General features: G+C 41.5%; 1 protein-coding gene across 1 annotated transcript in view; it reads left to right on the top strand.

The window, feature by feature from the left end:
* The window catches only part of inpp5d (inositol polyphosphate-5-phosphatase D), a 114,311-nt gene that overhangs the window by 85,614 nt on the left and 14,501 nt on the right, over positions 1-14,196 (top strand). The window contains exons 23-25 of the mRNA XM_043701883.1: positions 1,175-1,318; positions 3,285-3,381; positions 5,456-5,575. Coding sequence (XP_043557818.1) covers positions 1,175-1,318; positions 3,285-3,381; positions 5,456-5,575 — 361 coding nt within the window. The remainder of the gene's footprint in view (positions 1-1,174; positions 1,319-3,284; positions 3,382-5,455; positions 5,576-14,196) is intronic.

Genomic DNA, 14,196 nt, shown 5'->3' with positions numbered 1-14,196 from the left:
GGGCTTTTCCAATGCCATACTCTTCGACGCTGATATTCAGCATCGGCAGTGCTCACTTTCTCCCTGATTGGACCGAAGGATCTGTTTCTGTGCTGTGTGGCCCTATGACTCTGTGGCAAGTGAGCCCATCAAAGCACCCTCCTCTATTTCTTTAAGTCTTTCATTGAAAACCATCCCTCTAGGACATCAGCTATCCATTGAGACCTTTGAGAAGGAGGCAGTGGCCTTTCTTCTTGAGCTGCTGCAGTTCATGGGCTGTTGTTTGATGTGACCTTCCAGAATCTTGATCCAGGAATGTTGGAAGCTGTATGAGTCTTAATGGACATGATGCAATGAAGTAGTGATTGACTGTTCAGCTGAATAAGACTTCATTGAGCTGCAAGCGAGTGTGAGACTCCTCCCACCACGTCAGCCATATGCTCTGTGTCCTTCCCTCTACCGTTCTGAAGGTCTGTGCTCAGTGGTGGCTTCATGATGTGTACCTGTGGTCATGGCAATGCTGTTCAGTAAAGCAAACGCTCATTTTCACCAGGCAGTGGAGTGAATGCCTGACGACTCTGATGGGTTCCTCTGTGTGGGTTGAGTCATAGGTAGGAACATACTCACTGAGCCTTGGTTCCTGGCGGGAATGGATAGCCCCCGGACTTGGGCAGAATGTGTGAATTCACTTTGTTTTAAGACTTCAGTGCTGAGGTGGGGAACCAGAGGAGAGAAGAGAAGTGTTTCATGCAGCAACTTGTTGTCACCTAGAATGCAATGCCTGAAAGGATGATGAAGATAGATTCAACCTTTCAAAGGGCAGTTAGATACATGTTTGCGAATGAACATTTATGGAGCAATGGGGGAACAGCAGTGGAGTTGCTTGTTTGGATCACTTTTTATGAAGGCTGGCACCAGTGCAATGGGCTGAAAGGTCATCTTCATTATTACTATTGAACAGCTGTAAACGGGAATAATTTTTTCTATTAACGTGGTTGGTACATACTGTCCAGTTCTTATAGATTCCCGACATGATGCAGATCACGAAGAAACTATTGAGCCCCTTGTACCCGTTTCAGCTCTTTGGCAGAACTAGGTACCTTGATACAATCCCCCCTCCCTTTTCCCAAATGTTTCACCTTTCTTGTTGTATCTTGTTCAACTCTGAGAACCTGCCTGTGTTTCCTTGCCCCAGGTGAAGGCTGCATCGCCCTGCAAGCCAACTCAAATGAGATAACATTCAATATTCCACTGGAACACCGTGGTGAGGAGACTGGGACTTTCAGTGGCTCGTATAAACTGATCATTTCAGAGCGAAAACAACGGGAGAAGACTTACGGTAATTTTCAGCTCTTTCTATTGATGAATTCGGACCTTGTGTTTCGTTGCGATGCAGCAGGCCAGAATAATGTTGCAAATTTTGAATCGGTTGGGTACGTATATGTCAACAGTCTGATTGTGAAGAAGAGTGGCTGATAACTGGTGAAAGATTAGGATATGTGTAGGAGCTATCGTTCCATGAAGAGTTTTGTGGTATGGTGGTAGTGTCTTTTCCTCAGGGTTCAGCTTGTACCTGCCAGTGAGATGGAGCTGAACAGTTTGATAAAAATAATTATATGGAGTAGTTTGCATCTGAGAGGTGACAGAGCAAAGTAGAAGAATCTAGAATCCTTACAGTACAGAAACAGGCCATTTGGCCCAACAGGTCCACGCCGACCCTCCAAAGAGTAACCAAACAAGACCCATTCCCCTACTCTATTAGTCTACATTTTCCATGACTAATGCACCTAACCTACACATCTCTGCATACTGTGGGCCAGTTAGCATGGCCAATTCACCTAACCTGCACGTCTTTGGACTGTGGGAGGAAACCCACGCAGACATGGGGAGAATGTACAAACTCCACACAGTGCCTGTGGCTGAAATCAAACGCAGGCCCTGGGCGCTATGAGGCAGCAGCACTAACTACTGAGCCATCATGCCACCCTACTCCTTTAAAACCTTCCCCTGAGGCTAAGCTCTCGCTGACTCATTTGAATATTCCTCCTTTAGTCCATACTCCATTTTAGTCTGCCCATTCCTGATGTGTTAATATTCTAAGATGTTTGGCCACATTAAATGCATGTTGTTGTCACAGCAGAGCCCTGATTCTGTGCCCACCATTTATTTACACTCCGGAAGGAGTCTCTAAATAATCCACTGAAGCAGGAGCTCTGAAAAAGAAATTGAGGGGCTCTGTATGAATTGATAGCACTGAGTCCAGCTCCTGCTGCTATCACACTGCCATCTGTTAATCTGCATAACCTAAAGATTTTTTTTCAGTACTGCCTACTTTTACCCATTAAGCCACCAGAATACTCCAAAGGTGAGGTTTTAACACGCACGCCCCAGCAATGAAGTGACTGATCTCACTGCAGGTTTCAAAGCAAATTGCCCATGGATTTCACCATTCTGCATGTTAGCTTAATTCTGGCTCCCTGGTTTCCAGCAACAGAGCTTTCAGGCCAAGCAGCCAATCACATTGAAGAATTCTCACAGAGAGAAAATCAGAGGGGAAGATAAGGTTTGGGACGAACAAATGGTTGTAGAATCTGAAATATCAAAAACATTTTAAATAAAGGAACTTCATTAATAACATAAGGAATTTTGTTATCAACATTTAGCAATTTGATATTCCAAACATATACAAAAGATTGGGTTGGGATATCTGCTCGGCATGGATGAGTTGGACTGAAGAGTCTGTTTCTGTGCTGTACATCTCTATGACTCTATGACTCTAAATACAATATGCATAGTAGAAATATAGACAATACTTTTAGGGCCAGATAGGCTGTTATATTAGATTCATAGCACTCTATTTAAAATCTGGTTACATCTCATTCAGTAATGCATACATTTTTTGAGGGTTTTTGCACTGAGACTAAATATGGAAAATCATTTGAATTTGCATGATTTTTCAAAAGGTTTCCTCTGAGGATATCAACAGCGCACCCTATGGACAGATGGCAAATAACATTTAACTGTGGGATGTGTCTATCAGTTTCACAGCTGTGTTGTCAGCAAGCTGACAGTTTCATGGTCATTTCAATTGCAACATACAGGCCAATGTGATAGTCATAGTCATAGAGATGTACAGCGTGGAAACAGACCCTTTGGTCCAACTTGTCTGTTGGGAATAGATTTAATTGTGTTTGATTTTCTTTAATAAGTTTAACATTACATTCTATAACAAAATCCTTCTGTCAAAGTGGCAACGTTCTCGCCTGCTCGGTGGGTATTCTATTGAATTTGCTTCTTAATTGTAGATTTTATCCAGTTGGAAAAAGATGAAATGATTTCAGTTAAGCAAAGCAAAGCAAACACTCATTCAGAGTTTCCGAAAACCTGGGACCGGCCAGGAAGGTAAGAGCCAATGCTCCTGCTTTCAAATCGGAGCTGGGATTGAGATTAAGGGAATTGGGGCATCTTATGATTGAGGTTGGAATGAGTAGGATTTGAGATATTCTGGCATTGGACTTGGATCTGAGGTACAGTTTGGACATTTGTGCCTGGAGTTGGTTTCCTCGCCATCCAGGTCCTTGTTCTTTCAGTGCCATGGGGTCACAATATTCTACTGGTTGAGACGTCACAAACAAGCAACCATTGTGTGCAATCAGAAATGATTGGGAGAAAGGTGGGAGAGTTTGTGTAATTCCATCATGACCTTAATAAACACAAAGGTTTCAGATGTGTTTCCTTGCATTTTGCCCTGAGTTCAGTGCATTTTAAAGAGGACAGTTTAGGGGGATTATCCTGGTTGGCCTAAACTATTTTTTGTTAAACTCCATAAGTTCTATCCAATTTTATTTTATCCAACCTATCCACTTCTCTTCCACCAAAACTGAAAGGTTTCATTTTATTTATTGAGCTGCAGATAGATTTTGTGCAGAGGTTTCATAGTTCCCTTTGATGAAAACCATGAAGGCTGCTTTCAGTTCATAAGTGAGAACTTCTGCCCACATCAAGCATTTCCTCTTCCTTTCAACCTTAACACACAAGTTATATGCAGTGCGAACAAGTAACCCCTTATCTTTGTACTGCTGACGTGGTCTTGCTCACTTTGCAAACTGCATTCTTATCCAATCAGACTTCCAAAGCACCCTGTCCATCCAGATTGCATAACAGGCGAAGATAACAATGGGTAATGGGGATAAACAAAGACAGTACTTACCCCTACTTCCACCTCCCTTCTCTCCTTTCTCTCTCTCTCTCTCTCTCTCTCTCTCTCTCTCTCTCTCACTCTATCTATCCTATGTGTTTTTCTCTACTGTTTCCCATTTCTGTTTTGTTTAAATCTCTGACACTGCGCTCGGGAAAGAGAGAGCCCACTACTCTGCACATACCACAGCCCAGTTATTTTACAGTTGTTGGAGCAGTAGCTGCAGAGAATGGTTCTGAGGACACAGATATCAGCCCACATATCTTGTGAGCAATGAAAAAAGATATTTAGCCTTCAGTTGGCTCATCAGCTTATTTTTGCTATCTGATTAAACACAATTCTGTTTACTGCTGGGGCAAGTAACAACTTTTTGCCAATAAGAATTGCAGGCCTTGTGCTGTCTAACAATCTGTTAGATAACCAAAGACCTCAAGCCCTCAGTGAGAAGAGTAGACGCTGCAGTTTCTGTATCTTTACGTTATCAACTTATCAGCGTTTTCACCAAAGATGGGTGGGCCGAAGGGCCTGATCCTGTGCTGTACCGTTCAATGCTCTTTGTAACTCCTTAGCAACAGCTACACTCAAACACTCTGAGTGTAGAACAGGCATGACATTTGTGGAGTTCACCAATATTGCTTCAGCTTCCTGTTTTTTTCAATGTTGGTGGCAACTCGTGAATTTAACCCTGATTTTTCTTTTATAGTGACTCAGTGGTTAGTACAGCTGCATCACAGCACCAGGGATTCAGGTTTGATTCCAGTCTCGGGTGACTGTCGGTGTGGAATTTGCACATTCTCCCAGTGTCTGCGTAGATTTCCTCCCACAGTCCAAAGATGTGCAGGTTAGGTGGATTGGCCATGCTAAATTGCTGATAGTGCCCAGGGTTGTGCAGGTTGGATAGATTAGCCATGGGAAATGAAGGGTTACAGGGATAGGATAGGGTGTTTGGTCTGGGTAGGTTGCTTTTGGGAGGGTTGGTGTGGACTCGATGGGCCGAATGGTATGCTCCCATACAGGAGGGATTCTATGATTCGAATTAATTGAATTTAAATTTCCCAGTTGTTCTTATGGAATTTGAACTTCTGTCTTCTGAGCATTTATCCAGGTCTCTGACCAAGTTAGGAGGAACAGCTGAATCATCCTTTGAGTGATAGGATTTTCATCCCAAATACTGGGGAAGGCACTCTAAACCAGGAAAGGTTGGTCTCAAAGGATGTTCCAAGCTTAATCTGTATGAACTATGAAGTGACATCTGTTTTTTTCTCCTTTGCACCTCAGGGTGACCCAGAAAACGTCAGCACAACTCTTGGCTGAGGAAGCAGCTGCCAAGGTCCGAGATCGAGTGCCGCTACCAAGCGTCCCAGACACTACTTCCAAAGACAATAGCAAGCCCTCAAGGTACTTACATTGAGAACTGGTTGAAGCAGACAAGGCCCTAACTGTCATGGGTCTTTCACCTTTGAACCCTGGGTTAGAATCAAATCCAAACCGACAGGATGAAAGGCCTGACACTTCCGAGGGCATCACTGTTTTGTATCCTTACATGACCAAACTGTCATCGGTGTGACTACAGCCCTGCCCTAGCCAGGCACGCTGTGTGCAGAACAATGTATCCTACCCTCCAATAACCTCATGGGCTAACTCAGGTCATTGTTCCGTTTATGTGCAAACCCAACCTAAGGGGTCGGCCAATACTGATCAGGTTCAAACAAAAACACAAGCTGAGACGGTCCCGAAGGACTTTACGTAAAATTCTTAACGATAGACCAATAATGTGTGAAGTCCAGGAAATTGAAGTCGAGAATTGCCTTGTGCTGCTCTCACTGCAACTTTGTAACTTTGTCAGACATGAGGCAGGGATCTGCTCTCTGGCAATATTAGGCTTCTGGGACGGAGTTCTATTTTGGGTTTAGTACAAATTTAGTTAGAATTACTGCCTTCCTAAAATCAAAGAATCAATCTGCACATGGGTAGTGAAGACCCAGTGATTTGGGAGTGAGTGGGCCAAGATTTCAGACACAGGATGGTTAATAAGCCAAATGAGATCAGCATATTGTTTTCATATATTTTTAGGCACCCGCACAAGCCATTCGTTTTTTTTTTAACCACTTAGTCTTTTTGTTTCTGGTTAATTTTATTAATTCCAGTATCTGTGTTGTATATTGATTTCTAGTTAATGATGTTCTGCACTTATTTATATAGTTTTATTTAATATTGTTTCAAATAGATCACGGGTCTGAATTCAAACTCTAATCCTTTAATTTAATATTTTTATATGTATTTATATCTATATCTTAGCCTCACAGAGCCTTTCAATTGACTCATTTGGTTACACATACTGCTTTATTTATATTTGTTTATTTATTAGATTTGTTTCTACTGCATATTTACAATTGTACATTACTTTACCATTACTCTGAACCTTTGCTCTGTTCCATTGACTTTTGAAATGTCTATAATATTTCAGAGGCTTTCTTTATATTTCTGTGTTGGTATGCTGTGATGTGTGTTACATTCATGTCTGAGAATCTTTGCTCTCTGTCACTGTATATTGAGTAAATTAATGGAGAAAAGAACAGAACTATGATAAGACCATAAGATCATAAGATGTAGGCGCAGAAATTAAGTCGTTCAGCCCATTGGGTCTGCTCCACTATTCAGTCATGGCTGATGAGTTTCTGAACCCCATTCTCCAGTTTTCTCCCTGTAGCCCTTGATCCCCTTGATACTCAAGAACTGATCTATCTCAGTCTTAAATATATTCAATGACCTGACCTCCACAGCCTTCTGTGGCAATGATTTTCATGGATTCACCACTCTCTGGCTGAAGAAGTTTCTCTTTATCTCCATTCTAAAAGGTCTTCCATTTACTCTGAGGCTATGCCCCCAGGCTCTAGTCTGTCCTACCAATGGAAACATCTCCCAAAATCCACTCTGTCCAGGCCATTCAGTATTCTGTAAGTTTCAATGAGATCCCCCCTCAACCTTCTAAACTGTATCAAGTATAGATCCAGAGTGCTCAAATGTTCTGGATTAGAGTGGTGCTGGAAAAGCACAGCACTTAAGGCAGCATCTGAGGAGCAGGAAAATCGACGTTTCGGGCAAAAGCCCTTCATCAGGAATACAGCCTCAAATGTTCCTCATATGCTAAGCTTTTCATTCTTGGGACCATTCTTATGAACATCCTCTGAACACGCTCCAGAGCCAGGGCATCCTCCCTGAGATATGGGGTCCAAAACTGCGCATAATACTCCAAATGTGGTCTGGCCAGAGCCTTATAGAGCCTTGGAAGTACATCCCTGCTTTTATATTCAAGTCCTCTCAAAATAAATGTCAATATTGCATTTGCCTTCATAGCTACTGACTCAACCTGCAAGTTTATCTTGAGAGAATCCTGGACTAGAACTCCCAAGTCTCTCACAAGATATAAGATAATCATTAATAAATCTATTTGGGAGTTCAGGAGAAATGTTTTACCCAGACCCTAGTTACAGTGTCAAGTTCAGATTCACAAAGGATTGTTAAGGTGACAACAGAGAGGACTTTAAGGGGAAGTGAGGTTATCACGCGGGGAAAAAGGAATGGAAGTATATGTTGATGGTGTAAGATGGAAGGAGGCTCCAGTGGGATAAATGCCAGCATGGACTTGTTAAACTGAATGGCCTGTCTCTTTGCTGTAAAAGTCTCCATAATTCTATGTAATGCCATGTATATTATAGCATGTGATGTGTTTGCACAAGGCATTTATGTCTCAGACTGTTCATTACTATAACATATGTACTCTGTGTGTGTGTATATATATATATATGTCATACAGTCTTTATTCTTCACTACTGGAATTACATTGTGATGTGTCTGTATAATGTATTTATGTCTCTGACCTTCCACTCTCCATTACTATGTGTTCTATTTATATGTGTTGTGCTTACATAATGTTTTACACTGGGTTGTTTGCAAATTTATATCGACACTGGGGACTTTGAGGCCAATTCCGTAATTGATACGGTGGCCACATTCTGGGAAATTCATTTTAAACATAACTGCAGCAAGAGCTGCACTTGTAGTGGACAGATCTGATGGTCGATTAGTGATGTGCTGTTTGGCTGAAAAGCAGGAAGTGATCGCGAGTTGATGCTGCGCTACACTATGGCCTCTCTGGTTCTTCAACACAGCCCTCGCTGCACCTGCCTATGTCAGTATCTATGGATGAAGAGGGCACATGTTTGGACAGCTTACTGTATTTCATTGAAGCTTTCCCAGAATCTAACCTAAAATCACTACTGGGAAGATACTATATATTAAATGGTGCAGTATTGTCCATTTGTTGTAAAGAGGATGAGCAACTGCCCACTACCATCACCTCCCATTTATGACCAATCCTGTTCAATATACCATGTTCAATATACCATGTTCACTGTCCCCCTACACTGCCACCTCACTATATTAGAGCCCAGAATCTGCTGCATCCAATGATATAATTTCCTTGTATTTAGTATTAATGTGTAATAAATAATGTTACTCCAAAGTCTAACCTTAAGAAAGTTCTTGACCTTGCCTACTCCTTGGCCTGTTAGAATCCCAATCTCATAGTGTGGCATGAAACCGCATGGTAACAGAGTGATGGCACGACAAGGCAGAGTGTGAGGCCCTGCAAAGTAGGTTTAGGGTCAGGAATAGGCTGGAAAAAGTTTAATTTATTAAATGTATATTTTCCAAAACAGCTTAAAGGGTTTTTTAAAAATATAAACAAAGCTTATCGTGGTGTGATTTTAACTTGTGGAAGCTTGCTTAAAAAAAAAGACAGTTGAGATTTACCTGCTCACTACTATTTAAAGAAAATATAAGATTGTGCAAAGGTACAGGAAGCCTTTTGAAAATATATTTGTGATATGTTATATATTATATTCAATACTGAAAGCACACACTGGTGTGAAAGAAACAAACTGAACAATTGAAATAAATATAAACAAAACAATTATTTCACATTGCAAATAAAAGTGAAATTCTGCATTAATTGGGAAGGATTACAGGTGAAGAGTCTAATACTTTGAAAAACTGAGCATATATAAAATCTACATTTGTAATGTTTTGGGATATTTAAATAATCTGGATTCAAACAGTGTCTTTTCCATTCTCACAGCACATTAAAGCATTTACATAGGTGAGGTACTTTGAGTTCCCTGTGATCTAAGTAAATTCAGAAGACACTTTGCAAAGAGGCAGGTCCCACTTAACAGTAGTTGAATGTACAGGTACTCTGCTGTTGCTGATTCGGAGATATAGACTAGAAGATTAGCATGCTGCCTCAGCTTCAGATAATGGTTTGAATCCTGTGCTGGAGGAATGGAGATCAGCGTGGAATTTCAGCCTGGCCTTGGTCCTGGTAATGGGCCGAAAAGGAACGGCAGGAGCAGACCCAAGAGACTAGCTGACCAATTCTAGTTTAACATATTGTTCTCCCGCTCTTGGTCATCCTTTATGCCCATACTCTCGGTGCACTGCCTCCACACAACAAACTCTTCATGATCCACGTGAATCATACCTGACCTTTGGTCAAAGCTTTTGTTTTTCTCATATTCAACAACAAAATGTTCAAAGGTATTGAAAGCATCACAGCCCTGAAAGGGAACAGTGCACAGGAAAACAGATGATTCAGGTCTGATACATCTTGTATACTTCAAAGCAGAGGACCAGTGTGAACAGTACTTACATTTTACTGTTTTTTTTCCCCTCTGGGAATTGTTTTATTGCTCCTGTAATTTTCCCATTGGTTTTGCTGGCAGCAGCATCTTGGAGATTAATCTTGAAAATGCTGGAGACCTTAGAACTTTGGTGTCACCCTGATGGTGTGTAACGAACAGAAAGCCCAACGTTACTCACTCACTGGGATAGTTATTAATTAGACTCTGAGGAGGCTCAACGTTGGGACTCTTTGTGCATCCATCTGTGACAGACATGTTAAAAACTGGCAGTGGAGCATAAACCGGGACTCGCTTGTAATAAGATATTGTATGGATTGTTGACTGAAGGTAGGCCACACCCTTGTGAACATCATCAATCTTCACTAAATGGATAGGCAGTAAGGGAAGGCATTCTTGGGTCCCAGTGCAATGTTGATCAGACGCCATTATGACAGCTGCACAGCTCAGTCGCTATTATCAAAGCAGATGCATATAGTTACCTCTTTACTGCACAGCTCCCACCAACTCTTTGTCCTCACTCAGTATTTCCACATCTTTCTATATGCTCACCCCTCCCGGTAAACAGTCTCTGTGTTTTACTGAGAAAGTCTGTGGGGTAGTTTCACCATTCTCCTTGATCCAATCTGCAGAGTAACCAGGTGTGGAGGTCAGACCATTTCAAACACTTTGTTTTGAGGGTCCTCATCCCTTGTCCCCATCATTAGTGGCTGTGTTCACACAGTTTCCTCCTCAGGATCATGATATGCAGCCCAACCTGTTACTGCCAGCAAAACCAAGGCACTTCTGTTTCTTTGGGCCTTGCCATTTGCCATTCAGTCAAAGTACAATCTTGGTGGTTGGGGCTTCACAAATGCAATACTCCCATTTTGCTGGTCTGTGAGCCATATCTAAATTCCTTTTTGCATTGCGGGCAGATCATGACCCCTGTGTCTCTGGGTGAAGGGGCAGGCTTGGTCTGTCTTGTGGCGTTCCTCTTTGTATTGTGCCTGTTCTTGCTCTTATGCCATGATGCTTGACATTAGTGCATGGGAAAGGGAGGAAAATTGTGATGGCAGCCTGCAGCCCATCAAAAGCTAGTTTAGTAGGGCTAAATGAAAATCTTCATTCTCTCTTAGAAGATTCTTTATGGTACATACCCCTTCTCTTGGTTCCACCAGTGGCTTGAGGGCACCTGGATAATCTCGTAATGTGGACAAATCCATATGAGGTCGTAAAGGATCAAAACAGTCAGCGGCAAAATGTGGCGCATTGTCAGAGATAACATCTCCGATTCCATTTATGGAAAACATGGTTTTCAAAGAGATCATAATGCCTTTGAAGGTGGTTTGATTGAATGTCTGGACCACCAGGAACAATTGTCAATGAAGCCATCCATTAAGCTCAAATAGATCAATGTCAAGTCACTCCCAGAACCTATTAGTTCCTTATTAATGACCGATGAAAGGGCCAACCATATTCTTTAGAGGGAAGCATAGACAAGCAGCATATTATTTAAATATCGAGAGACAATGGTCCAAAGAGAGTCGGGTGTGCTTACACAAAATATTTGTGTGACATATGGCAGGTAATTATGAAGGCAAAAGAAAGGTTACCCTTTATTGCAAGATAGATAGTATTTAGAAGTTCAGCATGTCTCATGACAGCTGTGTAAGGTGTTAGTGAGAAGGCGCCTGGAGAAATATAGACAGTTTTGGTCTCTTTTCCCAAGTAGGAATACATTTGCACTGGACGCTGCTGGGAATAAAATCACTGAGCTAAGTCCTGAGATGAGGAAGTTGTCATATGAGGAAAGATTGAGGAGGTTGGGCCTAATACTCATTGGAGTTTAGAAGCATGATATATGGTCTATTGAAACATCTAAGATTCTGAGGGAGCTTGATAGGGTGCATACTGAGAGCATGTCTCCCTTTGTAGGAGAATCCACAATGAGGAAGTATGGTTTGAGTATAATGGAAGTATGGTCCATTTAAGACAGAGGTTAGAGGAACTTCCTTTCTCAGAGAATTATGAATCCTTCGAAATCTGTACTACAGAGAGCTGTAGAGCTTGAGTGATTGGATGTATTGAATGCCTGATGGACAGGTTCTTGAAATGTAGGAGTGTCATGGCTTACAGGAACAGCTAGGGGAATGGAGCTCAGGCCAAGATCTTATCATGATCTTATTGAATGGTGTAACATTTGCGCTGCAATTCAGGCTGCAATTGGAGTATTGTGTACAATTTTGGTACCCTGTTACAGGAAAGACATAGCTAAACGGGAAAGAATGCAAAGAAGATTTATGAGGATGTTGCCAGGACTAGTGGGCCTGAGTTATCGGAAGATGTTGGCCGCGATGGGATTTTATTCCTTGGAACATAGGAGAATTAGGGGTGACCTTACTGAGGTATATAAAATCATGAGGGGCATTGATAAGATGGATGCAGATAGTCTTTTACCCAGGGATGGGGAATTTAAAACTAGAGGACATAGGGTTAAGGTGAGTGGGGTAAGATTTTAAAAAGTCCTAAGGGGCAATTTCTTTATACAGAAAGTGATGCATATATGTAATGGGCTGCCAGAGAAAGAGGTTGATGCAGGTGTAATAGCAACATTTAAAAATCATTTGGATAGCTACATGGATGGGAAGGGTTTAGAGGGATATGGACCAAATGTGGGCAATTGGAACTCACTGAGTGGGCACCATGGTCAGCATGGACCAGTTTGGGCTGAAGGGCCTGTTTCCATGCTGTATGACTCTATGAGGGGTTTGTTGTATGAAGAAAGATTGAAAAGTTTAGGTTGGTACTGTCTGGAATTTATAAGCCTGAAGGGACATCAAATTGAGGTATTCAAGATGATAAAAGGTGTGGATAAAATAGACATGGAGTGGATGCTTCCTTATGTGGGGCATTCTAGGACAAGAGGTCATAGTCTAAGAATAAGGGGTAGCAAATTTAAAACAGAGTTGAGGTGAAACTACATCTCCCAGAGGGTTGTGAATCTGTGGAATTCCCTACCCCAAATTGTGGTGGATGCTGGAACAGTGAGTAAATCTAAGGAGGGGTTAAACAGATTTTTAATTGGTAATTGGTTGAAGGGATATAGGGAGAAGGCAGGAAAATGGGGGTGAGGAGCATATCAGGCATGATCAAATGGCAGAGCGGACCCGATGGGGTGAATGGCCTAATTCTGCTCCTATATCCTATGAAGAGGCTTGAGGGACCAAGTAGTCTACTCCCCTGACTCCTGCTCCTATTTCTTATATTCTTAAGGTAGGAGAGTTAAGGTAAACTCAGAGAACATTCTGTTTGTATAACAATGGGGATCCCACTCCAAGCCCCAGATGCTTAGTGTTTTAGACCCAACAAATGAAGGAGTGTAGTTAGGAAAAGCCTTTCACATTCCATTACAAACTTTAGATAACCTGCTCAGAACCTAATTAATACACCTTATCAGAACTTCTTATTAATACTTTATAGAACCTTTCCAGAATTTCATTAATGATCCTTTGTCAAACCCATTAATAATTGTTCATGCAGCAATCTTAATTTTCTTAGTTGGTACAATATTAATAATCCTTCTCAAAGTTTCCAGAATAATTCTTCTTGGAACACATCTATCTGAAAACCACATTCATAAATCTTTCTTGGAACCAATTAATTATCCATTTCTGGTAGCCCCTTCCGTCAATAAACCTTGTGGCTCCCAGAAGACAATTAATCATGCTTTTCCCTCTATTAGTATTAAGCTTCTCCTGTAAATAGTTTTACATCAACAACTTAAGTTATGTTATGGTACACACCTGAATAGGTGGGATTTAAACACATACTTTTTTTTAGGGTAGGGATGCTTCCCCACTGTGCCACAAAAGCCCTAAGTTACAACTCTATCCTATTAATAACCTTTTCAGGCTACTAAAGCCTTACTCAGTAGTTTGTTCTCTGGTAAGCAGATGACTAAAACCAAAAGATGCATTCACTTGGCCCTGGGTGTCCTTGGGTTTGTTGGGATTCAATCCACCAAACAACACAAGGTGTGTGGAATTTTTAAGATGACCTGTGTGGTAAATAATGGCCTTTTTTTTATTGGAGATGACATGACTTGGGCATATTGGTAATATCCTTGAAAAAGAGCCCATGATAACAGCCATGCTTGGTTCTTTTCAGCTGGTAACTCTTACCATGCCAGCCAACATGAAGCATAGATGGGACAATAGTGACATCTACAGGTACAGCATCAAATAACATAATGATCACATGCCAGTCATCTCAGAATTGCTAAAACCAGGTGACTTGCTTTGAAACTGTTTAGGAACTGTTCCATCTAGTGTGTAAACA

The sequence above is a fragment of the Chiloscyllium plagiosum genome, chromosome 13, assembly GCF_004010195.1.
Source record: "Chiloscyllium plagiosum isolate BGI_BamShark_2017 chromosome 13, ASM401019v2, whole genome shotgun sequence".
Taxonomy (NCBI): Eukaryota; Metazoa; Chordata; class Chondrichthyes; order Orectolobiformes; family Hemiscylliidae; genus Chiloscyllium; species Chiloscyllium plagiosum.
The sequence above is the reverse complement of the archived record's forward strand: the minus strand, read 5'-3'. Positions and strand labels throughout refer to the sequence as shown.